This window comes from Urocampus carinirostris, chromosome 6 (assembly GCF_059441175.1).
Source record: "Urocampus carinirostris isolate Australia breed hairy pipefish chromosome 6, RoL_Ucar_1.0, whole genome shotgun sequence".
NCBI lineage: Eukaryota > Metazoa > Chordata > Actinopteri > Syngnathiformes > Syngnathidae > Urocampus > Urocampus carinirostris.
Genome location: NC_142354.1, coordinates 16,943,580 through 16,961,330, shown reverse-complemented (window position 1 = coordinate 16,961,330; position 17,751 = coordinate 16,943,580). Strand labels below are relative to the sequence as shown.

Below are 17,751 nucleotides of genomic sequence, written 5' to 3'. Positions count from 1 at the left end.
TGCAAATACAACATAATGAGCCTCGTAACACGTCTCCACTCGTGGTTACAGTAACCAATGGAGACGTTTTCTCTCATAACTATAATTGACATAAACACCGAGTATAAAAATAGGATTTTCGATGGCAAACACATTCGAGCGATGATTCAGAGACTCTTTGGTGGCTTCATTGTCACATTTAATTAATTCATAATGTTCTGTAAAACACGTAGCTAGATGATCATTTTAATGGTCAAACATTTGTTTTCGAATAGAGTCGTCTTGTTCCACGGTACTGACTGTTTCTTGCTACCACGAGATAATGAATTTTTTATTCTTCATGGCTTTCTTTAAGAGAATTATCATCATTATCTTCATCATAGATTAAAATGTTTTGTGCCCTGCCGCTATCTCATCTACAGTCCAGGCACACCAAATATCAAAATCAAAGTCAATTAAAGGATGCTTTTACTTGTACATGTTGTGACTTTATACTGATTGTGAGAAAAGGGGGTACTAGAGTGAGAGCCATCGCTAAAATGTATGATAGGATGAGAAAGCTCACCCTTAAGCACAGAGTAATGACTGAAACATGCATACGTTTACGTATGCACCAAGTGAAGAAGAAACCCAATTAATACGCACCCTGGAGCTAAAAAGAAGTAATGCGTTTTGACAGGGAAAGAAAATTACATTTTCGCAAGGAATTATCGATGGATATATCACTTGTTGAGTCAGAAATAGCAACTTTCTGCTAGTGTTCTGAAGTAGGTGCATGTGACTACAGACGCTCCCCTACTTATGACCATTCGACTCCCGATACGAAATTTTTTTAGGGATGTCAAAAAATATCCGGACATTGCTGTAAGATAGATTTTGTATTGTGTGCACGTTTTTCAGAGAACAGGACATTATTGTAGTGCTTCTCTCCGCCGCTACCGGCGTGTGGCGCTGTGAGAACTCACCCAACATCCACCCCGAAGAAGAAATCCGGTCTTCTTTTCCTAGTGCGTGTGTAAACATACCATACTATATCTTCAGCTCAGTAAGAACTTTAACATTTTAATTGTTTAATATCTTGTGCATCCATTCAATATGGTTGGTGTAAAGTGTAAAGAAGAGGCGAGCCGTTTCTTTTGAAACGAAAGTGGAATAGGAAAGCTTAATGCGGTTGAAAAAAATGGTCAGAACGTTTTTTTCCGGCTAATTTTACCTCTTGAAGCGCATCTTCCAAAATTAAGTTAAACTCAATTTTTCGTTCGTAAGTAAGGCAGCGTCTGTATTAAACCTCCAAATTCTTGGTAACTGATACTTACTAATACTAATACTCAGGTATTTAAGTACATGCATGTATTCAAAGGAAAAACTGATTGTGGTATGTGTGTACTTGACTGTTTTTTTTTATAAAAAAAAGTTAACTTAAAACAAATGTACTCGACTTTTGTAAGGGTTGGAAAAAGAATCACTCCATTTTGCACACTCCTCAAGATGTAATAATTACCCAGCCTTTTAATAAGGGATTACTGTATTCAAGATTATTTAGGAACTAAGGAAATGCAGACACTCTTGGATGTATGACAACTGAGTCATTTATCAATCTACTGAAAATATATTTTTAAATTTTGACCACTTAAAAATGTTCCCAGCTATTTATACATATGTGGTTTTCTAAAGAAATGTCACGGTTGCCATAGCGCCCAATTGGTCCCCGCCGTGTGGCGCCAGCTTCTGTCACGGTTGCCAGGGCGCCCAATTGGCCCCGCCCATGGACACCAGCTAAAACTCGTTGACAGATTGCTCCCTGTGACTATTTAAACGCTGTCCTGTGAGTCTCCTTTTGTCGGAGCGTCTGCGAAACTCTGTTTTGACAAGTCAAGCCCCGAGAATCTCTGTATTTCCTGTGTTTTTGCTCTTGTTTTGCCAAACCCTGTGAATTTCTGTTTTTTTCCTGTGTTTTTGCTCCTGTATTGCTCTCGCCACGATCTGTTTGATGTTGACCACTTCTGCGTTCCGAGCAATCTACTCCACGCGACCAACGATCTCTGGATCGAGTGTGTGCTCCTTTCTCTTCTCCCCAATAAACTGAGTAACGTTACACGAGTGGGTTCCGCTTCCAGTTTCCTGTCCTGGTCCTGACAAGCAAAGGCTCTTTTACACGTTTGTCATGTTTTCAGAAAGATTTGACTGAGAAATGAATGAAAATTTATTTCAAAAATAAAACAAGTCAAAAACAAATCAATGCGAACGTAAGATGGAATTGGAAGAAGCATATGCAAATGAATCTCAAGCGTCTTGACAAATTACAGAGCCAGCACAAAAAGATTGTCCAATTTCCTAAGAATGTCCGCATGGGACCACTTTATACAATCGTAAACCATTGTGCGTGAATCATTAATTAAGCCCCGACTTGAGGGCAATTATTTTGTTTTGCAGGAGAATTGTGGGCATCAGATCTGCATCTATTTGGCCCGTACGTCAAGAAAAGCCAGCACCACATTACTGAATACCCCCGCCAACCCCCCGGAGCCTGGCAAGACATTAACGTTGATATTTTTCTCCTTAAACCCTGCGGGGGAGGTCCTTTTCCGAGCTGGTTTGCACCCGTAAATGCGTCCTGACAGTCACGATCGAGGCCGCTCAAGGCTGTGATGCTGGTGGAGCGACAAAGAGGACCTTATGCAAATGAGTCTGAAATTCACACAGCTATTTTACAGTTTGGATTAGTGTGCAGAAATATGTGGCAAACCATCTCCATTTGTTGCGCGTCAGGGACCGAGCTCTTCCAGAAGATTCCCTGTGAAGGCTTCTTATATACGCACTAAGGATCGACCGGGTTTTTTAGGGCCGTTACTGATTATTAGTTTTAAGAGCAGGCCGTTAACCGATATGTGCAGCCGATATACATTTGTTGTAAAAAAAAAAAAAAAAATGGCGTAAGAAAGTTAAAATGAAAAATTACAAAAAAATATTATATCAATTTCATTAAAACCTAACTAGGGCTTTGACAACTTTTACAGTAAATACTGATCTTTAACTTTCACACGACGACGGTGGTTTACGCGGGGAAATCCAATAAAACCAGGGTCTCAGCATTCAGTGAACAAATAAGAACAATAAACATGCGCTGCAATGCGCTCCGGGTTCAGGAGGACTAGAACTCCCCCGGAACTTGTAACTATTAAAGGAGAATGTGTAGAGTTTGTCCAGACCTACAAATACCTGGGTGAGCAGCTGGACAATAAACTGGACTGGATTGCCAATACAGAAGCTCTGCGCAGGAAAGGACAAAGCCGACTGTACTTCCTCAGAAGGCTGGCGTCCTTCAACATCTGCAAAAAGCTCCAGCAAATGTTCTATGAGACTGTTGTGGCGAGAGCCCTCTTCTATGCGGCAGCGTGTTGGGGAGGCAGCACTAAGAAGAAGGATGCGTCTCATCTTAATAAACTGGTGAGGAAAGCGAGCTCTGTAGTGGGCACAGAGCTGGACAGCCTGACAACTGTAGCTGAGAGACGGGCACTGAACAAGCATTATCTCCAAACAGAAGAGCAGCTTCAGCGACAGACTGCTGTCACAGTCTTGTTCCACGGACAGACTGAGGAGATCATTTCTTCCTCATGCCATGAGGCTCTTTAACTCTACCAGGGAGAGTAAAAGCCCATATTAAACCCCACCTCCACATATGCATATTACCCTATTTTTTTTACAGTGTGTATTTTCCGTAGCACTATTTAAATACTCTATATCAACACGTTGTATTGGGTATTTTTGTATTCTATAGCTTTTATTTTATTATTTTATTTTTCAACACAAGGATACTGCTTGAAGTGTGAATTTCCCTACGGGGATGAATGAAGTATCTATCTATCTAGCTATCTATCAATTAGGCTATTATAGCACATGGCTAGTATAGTACGCTATATAAAGCTTACTTGTGTGCTAATAGTCGTGGTTGTGAACATTGGTGTAAGGAGCCCCCCCCCAAAAAATTATAGCATTTTAAAGCTATTTTCTTTAATATGATGAAAAAACTAAACCAATAATAAAAAAAAAGGAAAACAAAACACAAATGTGTAAAACACTCCCCTGCTTTGAAATGGTTCAGTCCAATTGATTCCTGGCACTGAGTTAAGATGAATTCTGATAATTCTGTATTTTCTCAGGGCGGCACGGCGGTTAGCGCGCAGCCTTAGGTGAGGAGGTTCAGGGTTCAAGTCCAGCTACTGCAGGCTCCCCATGTGGAGTTTGCATGTTCTCCCCTTGTTTCCCCCGGGCACTCCGGTTTCCTACCACATTCCCAACTAAGGATAAGCGGTGCAGATAATAGATGGATGGATGTATTTTCTTCTCAACATTTGATCACATTATCATCACCTTTTGATGGATTATCTATAAATCTATAAACCCTATCCATTATCTGCACCGCTTATCTTCAGTAGGGTCACGGGGGTGCTGGAGACCATCCCAGCTGTCTCTGGGCAACTGGCTCGCAACCAGTTCAGGGAGTCCCCTGCCCATTGCTCATATAGGGCACATATAATGAATGGATGGATGAGTTTGTTTTACTGTTAAATGTGCGCTGAATAATACAAAATGTCCCTTTTTACTTTTTGGGATTATATACTCCACGGCGGTCAGCGCGCAGCCCCACGGTGCAGCCTCCCCTTGTGGAGTATGCAAGTTCTTCCCGTCCCTGCGTGGGTTTCACCGGGGAACTCTGGTTTCTTCTCACATTCCAAAAACATGCATGTCGGGTTAATTAGCCAGTCCAAATCGTCCCTAGGTGTGAATGAGCGAGTGAGTCTGACTCTGTGTACCTCGCCCACTCCCTGAAGATGGCTGGGATGGGGTCCAGGACCCCCGCGACTCCAGTGAGGATAAGCGATGCAGAAAATAGAGGGTTGGATGATGTACTCCTCCCCCCTTCACCTGGAGAAAAATCTCAACACTAAAATGTAGAATAATAAATACAAGGTCTTCCAATTATCCACATCAGAGGATACACCAAGATCGCAAGGCCGAGTTAACAGCAACTCCAGAGACATAAATTGACTAATAAAGACCAGAGATGACTCTTAAGCGCCGTGCCTACGCTCGCTCTTCAATCTCACCCATCCTTGCTCTTTCATTCTTACGAGCGCTGCGCCTACAGAATGTGTGCAACCTTGAGCTGCCTACACAAGACTGGCGTGCATTCACTCCAAGCCCGGCGTGCAAACACGGACAAAAGCATGGTAGCAAAAGGGCGCAAACGGCTGAAAACATGCCTGAGGGCCGACTGCGTTCTAGTCATTCGTTTTCGGTAGTTTGAGTAATTAGATGGTGCCAACATGGCATCATCGCCTCAAGCACATCAGATGCAAAGGAGTTGTGCCTCTGGCGGTGAGTGAAGTGGACTAACGTACAGTATATCGTCAAGACAAGAGTCAATTAAATGTTTTGCTACGGATAAAATGCACGGCATGTTGTACAAAACATTACGGAAACTTTGACTGGGTTATTAAAGATATTTTAATGAAGCCAGAAGAAAATATCAGGATTTGTGAGTATACAGACCAATAGAATTGCGTGTACATCAGGAGTCAGAATATTTTTGATTCAAAGAGCCACGAAAAAAAAAAGAAAACAAAGCCGCCCAACCTGCTCTAGACAAAAGTCAAATATTCAGACCCATTTTAGTAGACTAGTGCGTTTCTTGAGTTGATCAAGTCTATGAAATAAAGCCAGATCCTGTGTCCCATATCAACAAATATACCACTTAGAAATTGTCTCCCTCCCACAGTTACTCAAAATCATTGAGGCTTATTTTGACAGTCATAAATGATTGTTTTAAATCAAGGTGCAAGCAGAGTTGTTCTGTAAAAATGTCACAAAATACTGAAAATAAGATTTGCTCCGAGTGCTTGGTTGGCATTTTCTGGTGTTTACTGTGGGTTTTCATCAGGAAGTGTCTCAACGGCGTACACAGGTTGTTTGATGAGCTTCAATACAAAGGATTCCTTGAAGACATACAGCTAAAATAATATGTTGGTGTAAAACTGTGACTGTGAACTGTAGTTGAAACTACCTATATATTCTGGACCGAACCAAAGGTTAAAGGGCAAGGCTTTGGCTTCACATACACTAGAATAGGAAAGATGCACATGGTCATTTTATCTCTGAGCCAGATGTACTCATGAAAAGAGCCAAAGCTTGCTCACGAGCCATGTGTTTGCAACCTTTGTTGTATATAACGAATTTTAGACTTTAAAGATCTCACCAGAGAACAATGCACAATTATGAAAACTATAAATTATGATGGGCAGCACGGCAACGCAGTGGTTAGCGCGTGTGTGGCACAGTTCTGAGGTCATGAGATTGAACCTCCATCGTGGAGTTTGCATGTTCTTCCCGTGCTTGCGTGGGTTTCCTCTGGGCACTCTGGTTTCCTCTCACATTCCAAAAACGTGCATGTCAGGTTCATTAGCCGGTCCAAATTGTTCCTGGGTGTGAATGAGCGTGCGAATTGTGCGTTTCTGTGTGCCCTGCGACTGGATGGGCTCCAGCACCCCCGCGACCCTACTGAGGATAAGCGGTGCAGATAATGGATGGATGGATGGATAAAATATGATATAGTATGAAATCAGGGCTTTCATACTAAGGCACACCCAAAAACTACAAATTGCCCAGAAATGTAAACATGTGCCTTATAATCCGGTGCGCCTTAGTAACGGGAAAAATAATGTACGTAATCATATTTGTGCAACAGGTGATACTCATTGATGACCACTACTGCATGACAATGGTGACAACAGGTATTGAACCCGGATAGCGGCGGAAAGAGCGCTTAAACCTAATCACCAAGTCATTCGGAAAATTTATGACATACTGAAAGGCAATAGGTCTTATAATATCACGCTATTTAATCAAAAGAAAGTAGAAAGTGATTACAATTCGAGATAACATTTTGTTTCACTTTTTACTAGCTCAAAATAAGCATTGTAAGTGACAAACTTTGTTGAATATGTGCAGCCATGCGTTTAATAATATCTTTCAGGAGGACTGAATTGCTTCCCACGATGCCTTTCTGTAAATTCAGTTCAGAATCGCGGCCGCTTCGTAAAGACTTTGCGATTCGGGGATACCATACAGTCATTCAGTGGTTCGCAAACTTGACTATACCACGGACCTTTTTAATTTCTGACAACTTTCTCGCGATCCGGCCCAATAATAACAGCTACAATGTCGTACTGTGACTATAAATAATATGAAGATGATATAAATCCGAATGGCTTTTTGTTTATGTAGTAGTCTAGTGGATGGGATCCAGCACTCTCCCCGCATAAATAAAAGCATCCCATAATCATCTTTGATTTTTGCAATCCGGAGATGGAATAAGAGCTTGCTCTGTCCACTCCACGCATCGGCCCGGTATTGCAGTACCTCCGGGAACGGTGTATTCGCAATGATCGCAGCAAGGCTTTAGGGCTAGGACCTTAGCTTGGCCTTTTGGCTGAGAGTAAGTGTCCCGGTTCCTAGGCTTTGTAGCGTATTATGAACTGACCGATAACGGATAATGGATAATGAATAACGAAGATAGATCAATAACCCTTAAAAACCCCAAAACCCCCATCTTGGTTTGATTCCCAATGCATCCAATTTTTGCACTTGTGATCAGCGATTATTTTTGAATGATCAATCAATGCTCAAATATGGTCTTAATTAATTGTGAGTGCAGCCCTAACCGTTCATGTAGTTTTAATTATATGCGCCTCAACGTCTGGTGCGCCTTATACAGTATTCGTGCAAAATATCACGAAAGACCCATTTTGGTGGTGTGTCTTGTAGAGCAGAAAATAAGGTAATAACCATAATTCGGCAAAGAGACGTGTTTGTCCATTCTGAGTAGCAATATCAATGCTAAAACGCATCCAACCACTCAACATGGTGGATCCATATTCAATCAATGTCAACCTTGCTAGTATTAAGATGTGCATCACGTGTCTACTGGAACAGATATTTTAGAATTCTGACAGTGCAAAATGTGATTGAGTTAAGAATAATTGAATGTGTTTTCGTGTAACGGGAACCAGAATTCAAACGCAAAAAGACAATGCCGTAGCCAATGTATGCGTATCTGGTTATGAAGACAAAAATCCCAGTAGGTGAAGGATTCAGGGCTTAAATCATAAATATGTAAGTAACTAATGGTTAATTCTCCTTCTTGCTTGATGTCGCAAAATATGATACAATAAGACCACTTGTAACCAGAGTAAAACTGACATGAGTGCTTTTAACGGGTCAGGTGCAATCGACATTTCGTTCTGTGTACATTGTTACACAGAATGACAATACAAGGAAATTATTATTATTATTATTATTAAAAATTCAGCTTATGGATGTACCCGACGTCGTTGGTGTTTGTTTTTTGTTTTGTTTTCAGAATAATATGCCAGGTTAGAGATTTTTGTGATATACAGTAATATTTTCTTACAGAACCTGACATTTTAGTTTAAACAAAGCAAGCGTCAAATGAGTTGAGCCAAACAGGTTATGATTCTTTACAACATAAGAGACCTACAGAAAGATACTTTGAACTCAAAAGTGACAATTTATCCAATTATGACTAAAATATTAAACACGTGTGGCTTTTTGTCCATATTATTGTGTTATATTAAGTGGTACCATTTCCTAAACCATGATAGCAAACCTCCAAAGATGACCCTGTCTACTGCATAAAAAAACAAAAAAACTGTTCTAGAACGTCCCACCAACAGGTCCTACCTATACTTCATTCCGGTCCTCATGCTCTGTTCGCTGGAGGAGGGCACGCTTTGAACGGAGAGCTGACCGAGACTTCGAGCCACCATGGCCACGGCACGGAATTTGCTACGCGTCCCCGTGCCAGGGCTGTTGGCGTTTTGCCGGTTGAGTCGGTCCTCCGTAGTCCGGCTCACCCCGCCACGGTGGTCGGTGCACACAAGTGACACCTGCATGCTGGGTCCGTCGCTATCGGGATGTACTTTAGAAAATCTTTAGTGGCGGTCCCTGAAAGGAGCCAAGAATTGAAGGCTGTTTCTAGTACGGAAGGGTGTTTGCTGTTAAAAGCTGGCCTTGTCCCAGGAGAAGGTCTCAGGTGCCTTTGCCTGTGTTCAAAATTACTTGTCAATTGATGAATGGACTGAAAGCGAACTATTATCCTGGGGCTCAAGGACGGGAGTGGAGAATAAAAATTCCAAGTATGATGAAAGTAACAAAAGAGATGATGTTCATGCTCAAGCTCTTCCTTGAGTCCTGGTTTGTATGTCGTCTTTTGGCTTCTAAATGTGTAGTCCGGCAGCTTTCTTTCAAGGCAGAGGTCCAAGATAGTTTTACATGTCTTCCATATGAAGGATGAAAATGTAAAGATCCAAACCACGAGACTGTCCTAAATACGGGCAATCCTCACATCTGCCGAGTCCACCTTAACCGCTGGGTCAGCTAACTGAAATTCATTCGATCGCTCAACCTCATTGTCACCTCTCTTACCGTCGCCACGATTCAACTTACATCTGCCTGCCTTTTCCTGATTGCGAAGCGGCTCGGTGCACATAGGCAAGAGATGGAAGAGGAAAGAGAGAGAGGGAGGGAGGGAACACGGTGGGAGGGTTATGAGGAGTTCTATGTGGAGGAACAGTCAAGGCAGCGTGAAAATGCAAGGCATTGGAATCTGTTTTGGCGACAATAGCTCGAGCGTGGTTTTCGGGTATATATTTTGCGAGAGTTGCCCTGCAGTCAGCACCAACACAAAACCGAGTCCAGTCCGTAGGAGAGCTTCACCCGAGCCGGTCCGTTCAGGTCCGGAGGACTGTTCAACCGGCTCTATCAAATATTCATTATGTAACATGATCTGTAACAATATAGGAGGGTGACAGACAAGAATGAGTCGCTGTTTGACCGAGGGCATTGCGTGATGAGGTGATATCAAATTGGATAAACTGCTCGGATGTACAACCCACACTCAGACTTCAATCGACTGACTAAAAAGAATAGGCCCTCAGAACAGAAAATACCCTCGATAGAAGACAAAAATCCAACTGAAGTGCAAAGATAAACAACAACAACACACATCTGCATTCTCTGATCATAAATTCCTTAGAAACTATATCTTCTACAACCAAAAATGCTTTACCTCAAGGGTCTTCAAAGCAGTGCCCCTGGGCACCAGGTAGCCCCCAAAGATTACCAAGAGTAGCCCGTGAATTGGTTCTGGAAATATCTCACCAGTGATGGGCCACAGTGAATTTCTAGGAAGTTTGATTTCTAACAGGCATGAGAAATCATAATCGGTGTTTTTAAAAACAATGTTTTAGTGCCTGACTGTGCCTAGTCCAACCCTACTTTTAATAATAACAACCTGGTAGTAACATTGTAAAAGGATAGTATTAAATAAGGTGTTGATTTGGAAATACATTTCAAGCTGGTAATCCTTCGCGCCAATGAGTGACAAAAAAGTAGCTTCCTGGTTGAAACAGGTTGGCCACCCCTGCTTTAACTTATTCACTGCCAACACTAAGAGGGAAAAAACTAATTTCCTTATATTTCTACTTGTTTTTCATCTTATATAATGACAATAATATAACAAAACTCGTTTAAGATTTTTGATTCATTGAATCGTAGACATTTTTGGATAATTATGAAAAATACATCTCAAATGAGTTTTTAAATTATATGCCCAGTAATAATTGTTTGACTTGGTTTAAGTAAAATATGAAAAAACATTACTTAAAGGGACTGTGTGTATTATTTGACCACTAGATGTCACTGTATAGTGAGTACCGGTAGCATGTATATATGATTCATGTATTTTTCCTAATTACTTAAATCAATATTGTTTTCTTAATGAATACATGTTCATTGTATTCAACAGGAAACACTCCATAATACCTACTGTCCCTTTAAAAAGAACTGTTAAATGACTGTTGTTGTTGACGAGAGCAGATGTTTTTGCTAACTGTTTTGTATATTTTGTGTTTACATTAAAATATAAATGAAATTATCTGACATTTGAGATGGAGGATTTTGTTCATTTTAAGTCTGATCATATAACAACGATAATATCTAAAATGAGTACTGTACATAATTTTGCCATATACCGGATCTGATATATATTTTTATTATAGGCTTCTGTGTCTAGAATAACTACAGGAAACAGTGACAAGGTCAATACAATGCTGTAAAATAAAGCAAAATTCATCCAGAATATTTAATTAACAAGTCAAAATGAACCTGTAAAACAAAAAGAAAGCCTTGACCCCTTAATTTATCAGTAAATGACGGGGGTCAGCAACAAGTGGCTCTGGAGCTGCATGTGGGTCTTTGGTGTTCTATAATGGATCCCTGGCACTTTCGCAAGAATATTTGATCATGGAAAATTATATGGTAGGACAAATATGACACAAACATTCTTAATGTTTTCCCATTAATATAGATATATACAGTATATAGGCATGAAAATGGGTCAGGGCTTAAAAAAGTCAGAAGGGTGTGGAGGAAATACTGTAATTGTTTGTATATAACACGCATCCATTAATTTTTTTAAGGAAAAATTTGGGTAGATTTTGCGTGACTTTTTTCATTTCCTGCAGTCTTGTTTAAGCAATCTATTTTCTTTAGTAAACCAAGGCGTGCGTCTTAGGTCGTGATTTAAGCCGTAGGGGTGCTACGGAATCCAGGACACTCGCCAGGGTAGCATTAAACTAATTCATGAGTGAGTCAATAGAGTAAACGACGCAACTACTCCTGAAAGAAGATCAGAGAGGTCTGAAACAATGCCAGTGCAAATATTGCACCCGCAAAATCATTTAGTTTCTACAACATTTAGCCAGCACCTCAAATGTAACTAAATAATGATCAGAAATAACATCAGTCTTTGGTCTGTGCAGCCTTTTGAGACTCTTTGTGATTAAGGGCTATACAGATCATGACTTGACTTGACTTTCGCAGCTTAAACTAAGCATTGAAAGTGAAAAACGTTGTTGAATACATGTGGTCATGATTCAAATTAGTTATTGACTGGTATTGAACACAATACCAACTTAAAATGTACAATGAATTTATTTCATGTCCCTATATATGTGTATATTATCAGGACTGACCAAGAAAATTCCCAAGGGCACAGTCCAAGGGGGCAGATGAGGAAGACCGAAAAATAACTGCGCCGACAACATTAGGAATGGACACAAAAAAAGGGCCAGCGACCGTCAACAGTGGAGAAGGCTGTCCAGAGTTGCTTCCCGATTGGTGCCCTGACGACTCATGCAATTAATTTATCCGTGGACCAGTATATATATTTATATATACACATACATTCACACACACAGTATGTGTTGCATTCTTTATAAGGCTTATAACTTGTAGTGGATCCAAACATGTTTTTTTGTGGTTCCATTATGACTCTTTCAACATTTAGGGTTGCCAACCGCTGGTATATGAGAAGAGTTGCGTTTTCAACGTCAACACCGTAATTGGGCTGGACGCAACAGAGCAAATGGATTCACGTGGCGAGCAGATGAGCCTCCAGTAATGTAATACTCCAGCTTATCTGAATGGAGCAGCTAGCGTCGCAAGCAGATAATTAAACGAGATGCCGTCAGGGGCAAGATGTAGCAACTCAAGCACTCATAAGGCCACCAATAGAATCTGGCGGACAAAATACTGCTAACTGACAGCTCTATTCTTGGAACTATGACCTTTTTTTGTGTTGCCCGGCCATGAATAGAACCTGCTACGAAGGCTTTAATTGGATTTAAATTGGATTTGGAATCAACACAGTATCCGGAGCCAAGAGAAGCCACTCTCCGCAGAGGCATGTTCCGTTACGCTTACCTTCCCGGTAATAAAAGGGCTCCAATACATCATACTGATGAGGGATTGGATCAAAAACAGGCAACGTCACATCGCGGCAAACAAAAGCATTCACTCTCAAGGCTGTTAAGCATCAGAGCTCGCAGGGCAGACACCGCAACGATACTGGAAATGTGATGCCACGTTCCGTTCTGCTCGGCTCCGGGGCCTCAGTTGTTGCATGGGGGGATTTAATGAGAGTTTTGAGGTCGGGCTGAAGGGGGCAGGGCATGTCAGGGGCAAAAGGCTGCACAGATAAAGTAATCTCTTGCTGAACTGTGGTTTACTTTTTGCAGTTTTGATATTTTGCAGATTTCCATCGAGCATTAAGTACTGAATTCTGAATGGCTAAACCAGAGGTAAGGAGATATGGGTTGGGAGCCAGACATGGATCTTTTCATGAGTACACCTGGTTATGAGATAAAATATGGACACTAATATTCAGTGTATCTTTCCAACTTTGGTACATAAGAAGCCGAAGCAACTCAGTTATTGCATGGTTCGGTCCACAATATAAAGAGAGGAGTCGCAAACACAATTAAGAGTCACATAGTCACATCAACAGGCCCCATTTCTCCTGTACTTCTACATGGAATCCTGTATATAGATTGTTATTAAACGATGTATGATCACTGTTAAAACATTTAACAATGAAAACCCACAGAACAATCTGTTAAAACAAAAAAAAAACGTCAATTTCATGGGCAAGCTCTGTGGGTGGGCGGTCACTCTACCCTTTCATGGGCACAAAAGCACAAAAAGGCAGAGAAATATGCTTTCTCTCGCCGGCAAAGTTGGACTAACCGACATTCCAATAATGTCCTCATGATGTCAACAAAACATAATCCAAAGTAAGAAAGTGGATAGAGTTCCGAAATCATTTTCAACCTTGAGTGAAATCAATAGTGCAATATAGCTGTCAGGACCAGAATGGAAACAGGACCCAAGGGAGTAACGTTTCTCAGTTTTGTTGGGAATAAACGAAAGGAGTGCACACACGATCCGGGTCAGTAGCCGGGATAGAAGAGAAAAAACGTGATCGGAAACAGGTCGAAAGCCAGGAGAGGAGAGTAGACGTGGTCGAGAACAAAATCGGATCGTTATTTGGGAAGGGAGAACAGACGTGGTCGAGATCAAAACAGATCGTAACGGGAGACAAACAGGAGCAAAAAACAGGAGGAAAAGGACTTGCCAGGTAAAAACAGATTTGCAGACGGACCGACAAAAAGGGACTGACAGGACAGAGTTTAAATACTGACATGGAGCCAATCTGTCAACAAGCTGCAGCCGGCGCCACATGGGCGGGGCCAATTAGTCGCGATGGCAACCGTGACAATAGCAGCAAGATTATTTTAGAAATTGTAATTTGACAGTACAAATGTTACTGAATTTGTAAAAAAATAAATAAAAAAACACATAAACTGCAATACTTTTATTTGTTTTATTTGAGCCTGTAAATGGGGTTCACTCTTTGGATTCTTTGTACACTACAATCGAGTATTTGATAAAAAATAAAATAATGGTTTCTACTTCGTGGATTCTGACCTCTAAGAGTCCTTTTTGGAACACAAGCAGTGCAAAAAACAAGGTGTTTGTGTCAAATATTTGCTAAAAATCTAAATCAAAATAGGAGTAAATAGTCAATGTTGTTTTGACTTGCTGTCTTTAAACAGAAGGAAGACGTGAAAATTGGGCAAACAAATCTACAATGCTTTTTAATACAGTATTATACATCATTGGGAAAAATCACCCTGAACTTTCGAATACAATGGTACTGTATTCTGGTTTTGAGTCTATCGAGGACCCTATTAATCATTGTCATTCCTAAACCCTAAAAGCCATTTATTGAGCCTTTATTCATCTGCATCTGAAAATCTGCTCATTTATTGAGCATCAGTGCAGCAGAGGCCAGACGAATCAATACAAACATACATCAAATAATGGGCTTATCCATTATGAATCAACAAGAGAACCATTTTTCATCTACTAGTTCCTATGGGCGTTCGAACACCCGGCAGCATGCTGGGAAGATTTTGTTTAATTGTTTAATGTAGCGGAAGGTTTTGACTGCAATTAAGTTATGCAGGCAAAAATCTGCTAAAGCTCCCCAAAATATATTATTAAAAATATGAGCAAGGGCCCGAAGCAACAAATGGCAGCCCAAAAATTAAGATACGCCCAGACTTGAATTACAACAGCATGTTATTGTGGCTAAATGTACTACAGTACAGTGGTACCTCTACATACTAATGTTTACATACGAAGGTTTCGGGTTAATAGGTACCTGAACAGGAAAATACTGCCTCTAGTTACAAGGGCCTTTCTGGAAGTTAAAAACATAGTACAGTACGGGCTGCTATTGCCAGCTCCTAATTTACCGAACATACACTGGCTATCATTTCAAATCTGCCTGGCAAAGCAGTGCACATGCATGCTCTCAGCATGCTCTTTGTGTCACCATCACAGTTCAGACATGAGTAGGGATTCCATCAAGATAGCAGGGAGGACGCAACTATCATGCAATCAACACAAATTTTAGCAAAATTTCATGAAGTCTCGGAATTTGTGAAATAGAATCACCCGGAAAAAGTGTTGACAAGTTGGGCTAATGCAACATCTGCCTCGCGCATTTCGAGCGCATTGTCAAAAGCCAGCAAAAGCAGACGTCATTGGATCAGTTATTCAAGAAACATGAGGGAACAAGTTTAATGAATATTTGTATTATTTCCTCTATTCTTTTTTTACATTATGTGTCTCTTGGTTTATGTTTATTGTGTGGTGAGAGAAAGAGAGCGAAAGAGCGCGAGAGAGGCCACGAGAGAGAGAGGGAGAGAGTGCACGAAAGTGTGAGAGAGTGCGAGAGAGCACAAGAGAGAAAGAGAGCAAGAGTGTGTGAGAGAGAGAGAGAGAGAGAGAGAGCACGCGAGAGAAAAACAGAGAGAGTGAGAGTGTGAGAGAGAAAGAGCACAAAAGAGAAAGAGAGTGCGGGAGAGCAAAAGATACCATTCGTTTTTAGACAAAATTCAGCAAAAACACCAAATCCGCTCTTCAGAAAAAAGCACATTTTTCAGGGCATTTTATTTCTCTGTGTTATGTCGGATGATTCGATAATATTTATGAAATAATAATAATAGTAATGCCAGGGCCTACGCCCTTATCAACATACCACTTTAAACTTGTCTCCCTCCCACAGTTGCTTAAGATCATTTAGCCTAATTTTGACCTTTTTTCCCCCCACAAATAATGGTTTCAAAACAAGGTGCAAGCAGAGTTCTTCTGTAAATATGTCACAAACACTGCAAGTGAAAAGTTTATGAATGTGTTTCTCTTCAGCGCAGTGGGAGCATGCTGTGTTACATAGCTCCCCCCACCCGCACTGCTCACCCAATGCAATTGTTCTGTTTGCCTGGGGAGTGTTTGTTGGAAATTACAGTTTGTTGTGTGGGTTTATAGTAAAGTGTCTTAACAGTGAACACACATTAGTTAATGATCTTCAGTGTTCATTTTACCTCTGAAAAGTGATGGGTCTCGGGGACTCGCATGCTCAAAATTCTATGGGTCCCAACAGAGATCTATGGGTCCCCAAAATTTTGTGTTATAGAGGTTGAAATTGTAAAATGGTGACAAGTATATAATATAAATCTATATATTCATTCAGTTTTAATCATCACAGTTTATTGGTAATACAAATCAGTTATCACTTCAAGATTTTTCAGTTCACAACAATATTGTACATTATACAAAATAATAGTGTTGAAATAATAATCTATATTTTTTTTCAGTTTTAATCATCACAGTCAATTGGTAATACAAAGCAGTTATCACTTCAGATTTTTCAGTTCATATATTCTTCGTAGTTTGCTGTCCCGACACAGTTGTAATGCCCTCTCAAGGTCCAATCCATTATCATCCTCCTCATAGCGTAACCAGGAATATAATTTAGTCCATTTTGGCAGAAAAGTCCTTTTCTTGCTAGGACTATTCCTTTGTTTATTTTCTTTCGTCGAATCGTACGCTTCAACACACGTGTTTTCCTAGCCTCCGCGATCTTCCAAAGAATTTCTCCACCGTTTGTTCGTGCCGGAATTATTGCCGTTGTTATCACTTTCTGCATTATGTTTCGACTTATTACTGAGACTGAAGAAATGACCAATTTTCTGTTGATTTTCACCTTCCCTTGACGACAAGCACCAAAACAATAACGTAATCTCAAAGCAACGAGATCTCGTTGGCCGAGATCGGCGTGCAGACAAAAACTCGAACCGCGAGACCTAAACAACAATGGCGAATCTGCCTGACGAAAAGTTTGGAGTGCGGTAAATCTTTGTTTTAAAAAAAAAGTAATTGGTTAACAATGACAATTTTGTGTCAAAAAAAGTTGCGTCCCGGGGACGCACGTTGATTTGACACTATGCGTCCCCAGCAAAAATGATTCGTCTAGGACGCAGGGACGCGGGCAAACGAGAACACTGGATCTTCCATATAAAAGATTCTTTAGCCATGTAGAGCCAAAATGGGGTCTGTTGGTGTGACACATGCAATGTAAACTGTAAGTAAAACTGTCCCCTTTATATACTTGGCCAAAAGATATACATTATTAGAGTAGCTTTGGCTATGCATTCACTAAACCTGATAGAGCTTAGAATTGGAATGCTATGTATGAAATTAAGTAGCTTAGTTTTATAGAACGATAAGTTCTCATAAAAAGAGCCATATATGGCTTGTGAGCCATTGGCTCCCAAACCCTGATTTTAACAATTCTTCCCAAAACTAAAAGTGGACTTTGCCAGTAAAATCACAATATATTACAAGAATACTTAACTGGTGCCCAAAATATGCATGAACTTTTCAACACCCGATGTTTCCAGTGACCTGATCACACAATCTGCGTCACCCTAGCCATCACTTTCC

The 17,751-nt window shown here is 40.7% G+C and overlaps 1 protein-coding gene and 1 pseudogene across 5 annotated transcripts in view; one reads left to right on the top strand and one right to left on the bottom strand.

Annotated features, from left to right (window-relative positions):
• kcnab2a (potassium voltage-gated channel subfamily A regulatory beta subunit 2a) overlaps positions 1-17,751 on the bottom strand; it is a 158,252-nt gene that overhangs the window by 64,141 nt on the left and 76,360 nt on the right. For 2 of the 5 annotated variants that reach the window (XM_088338067.1, XM_088338066.1), the window contains exon 1: positions 8,740-9,486. The exons of the other annotated variants lie outside the window; for them this stretch is intronic. In XM_088338067.1, the coding sequence (XP_088194193.1) occupies positions 8,740-8,951 (212 nt within the window). In that variant the 5' untranslated portion in view covers positions 8,952-9,486. Of the gene's footprint in view, positions 1-8,739; positions 9,487-17,751 lie in introns of those variants that run through there. 5 annotated transcript variants of the gene reach the window in all.
• On the top strand, positions 7,244-7,420 carry LOC148363955 (U2 spliceosomal RNA; annotated as a pseudogene).